The sequence below is a fragment of the Acyrthosiphon pisum genome, chromosome A2, assembly GCF_005508785.2.
Source record: "Acyrthosiphon pisum isolate AL4f chromosome A2, pea_aphid_22Mar2018_4r6ur, whole genome shotgun sequence".
In the NCBI taxonomy this organism is placed as follows: Eukaryota; Metazoa; Arthropoda; class Insecta; order Hemiptera; family Aphididae; genus Acyrthosiphon; species Acyrthosiphon pisum.
Genome location: NC_042495.1, coordinates 32,098,315 through 32,100,200, shown reverse-complemented (window position 1 = coordinate 32,100,200; position 1,886 = coordinate 32,098,315). Strand labels below are relative to the sequence as shown.

Below are 1,886 nucleotides of genomic sequence, written 5' to 3'. Positions count from 1 at the left end.
AATAATGCAAATTAACTTTGGAATTTACATATGCATATCCATTATCATAATTTCAATAAAATATAATATAGGTATTATGAACATCACTCGTTACCTATATTGGCTATTAACAATATATTTACAGCAGAGCTACTTCCCCGTTTCTTTTTTTTATTACGTATTTAACCTATTTTCAGTACTAAGTTGACTTTTATCTTTCATTTTACTTTTTAATATTTAGTGTAATATATTTCAAATTATTGTATTGTCGATTATAAAATTAATCCATACTATAATACTTAATGCAGGTATTTCAAAATAATACATTGATTATATCTAAAGTGGAAAGAACGGACGGCGGTCAATATAAGTGCGTGGCGTCCAATTATCTTGGACGAAAATCTTTTGAGGCGATGGCTAACGTAAACGGTAATATCATGTATATAATTATTATAGTCGCATATCATTATTATATTATCATACGAGTTCTAAATCTGGTGTGACATTGAAATTCCAAAAATCAGAATTTGAATAATGCATCCTTCGTTAATCACTTTTTGTATGATATACATTATTAATTTATTATTGTTATGATGACGCTACACCATATGTGTTGTCTCCGTTTTACAAATGAAAACATAGCAAAAACTGTTTTGCGCGCGAAAATACCGAGAAGGTTACAGTGACAACTAAGAAAATAAATTTTCACCACATTAAAAACGAACATTGTCTGTGAAATTCTAGTTTGACTTTTTCGATATCCAAGCTACAAAAAAAGTTATTAGGTTTGAAAAACACAAAAATATTGGATTTTGAAACAATATCAACGTTTTTCGTTTAAGTGATATCAAAAAAATAAATCGATTCGTCGCAGATAATGTTCAGAAATATTGTATATCTATATCAATTTAGAATCTTAACGATCACTACAATTTGTAATAATTTTAATTTTACATGTAATATAACACAATAACTAACCTATACACAAGACACGTAAGAAAACACAAACATTTACTCACTTAATATATTATATTATTTTTTTAAAATAACAAATTAAATAATATGTATTATTTGATTTAGGTTTGGCGGAAAATGTTTATAATACCATGTTTGGAGTAATACCATTTTTTATTTTTATTATTATTATTATTATACTTGTGATTTGTGTATTTTATAGAATCAAAATCGTTATGTTAGTGCTTCGCTTATTGTGTAAAATGCAATATTGTTAAATATAAAATTATGTTACCAGAACTTGCAGAACTACAATATATAGTATGATATATTTTATTATTTTCCGTACAATCGACTGTTTTTAATTTATACGAGTATTAGGATTCCACTAGTGAATCAAATATTCACTTATAATAAGTAAAAAAGGTGTTAATAAAAATTTGTAGACATCTGATAGAAAAACATTTGTGATTTGATTTTCAATTGCATTAAAATCAATGTTTAAAATTGCAAATTTCATTCTTAAAGAAGCCAACTTTAATTACATTTTAACTTAGAAGTTCTCAAAAGACCACATACAGTTAATTTTGCTCGCTTTAGAATGATTTTTGGTGTATATAATAATTCTAACATTTTATAATTCAAGCTACGCTTAAACAAATATTAATGGAAAATGTAAGTTATTAGCAACTGTAATAATTTTGACGATGAGGCAGTTGGAGCTTTATTTAATAATAAATAATGTAATATTATGTAATAGGTAATATGTAAAAAAAAATTAACATAAACTGAATGAATGTGTGTGGGGGCTTCAGAAAATCGCAACACACTCAAAGCAGAAAAATTGGAATTTTTTGCATAATATGAGCAACACATTAGTTGATAAAAATATTAATAAACTAATTTTGTTAGATAATTTTAGGTTGCACGTTTTGCTAAGCATCTGTACATCA

The 1,886-nt window shown here is 25.6% G+C and overlaps 1 protein-coding gene across 1 annotated transcript in view; it reads left to right on the top strand.

Annotated features, from left to right (window-relative positions):
- LOC103310139 (peroxidasin) overlaps positions 1-1,226 on the top strand; it is a 24,888-nt gene extending 23,662 nt beyond the window's left edge. Inside the window, exons 3-4 of the mRNA XM_029490898.1 lie at positions 288-408; positions 1,060-1,226. Coding sequence (XP_029346758.1) covers positions 288-408; positions 1,060-1,211 — 273 coding nt within the window. The 3' untranslated portion in view covers positions 1,212-1,226. The remainder of the gene's footprint in view (positions 1-287; positions 409-1,059) is intronic.
- Positions 1,227-1,886: the final 660 nt, after the last annotated feature.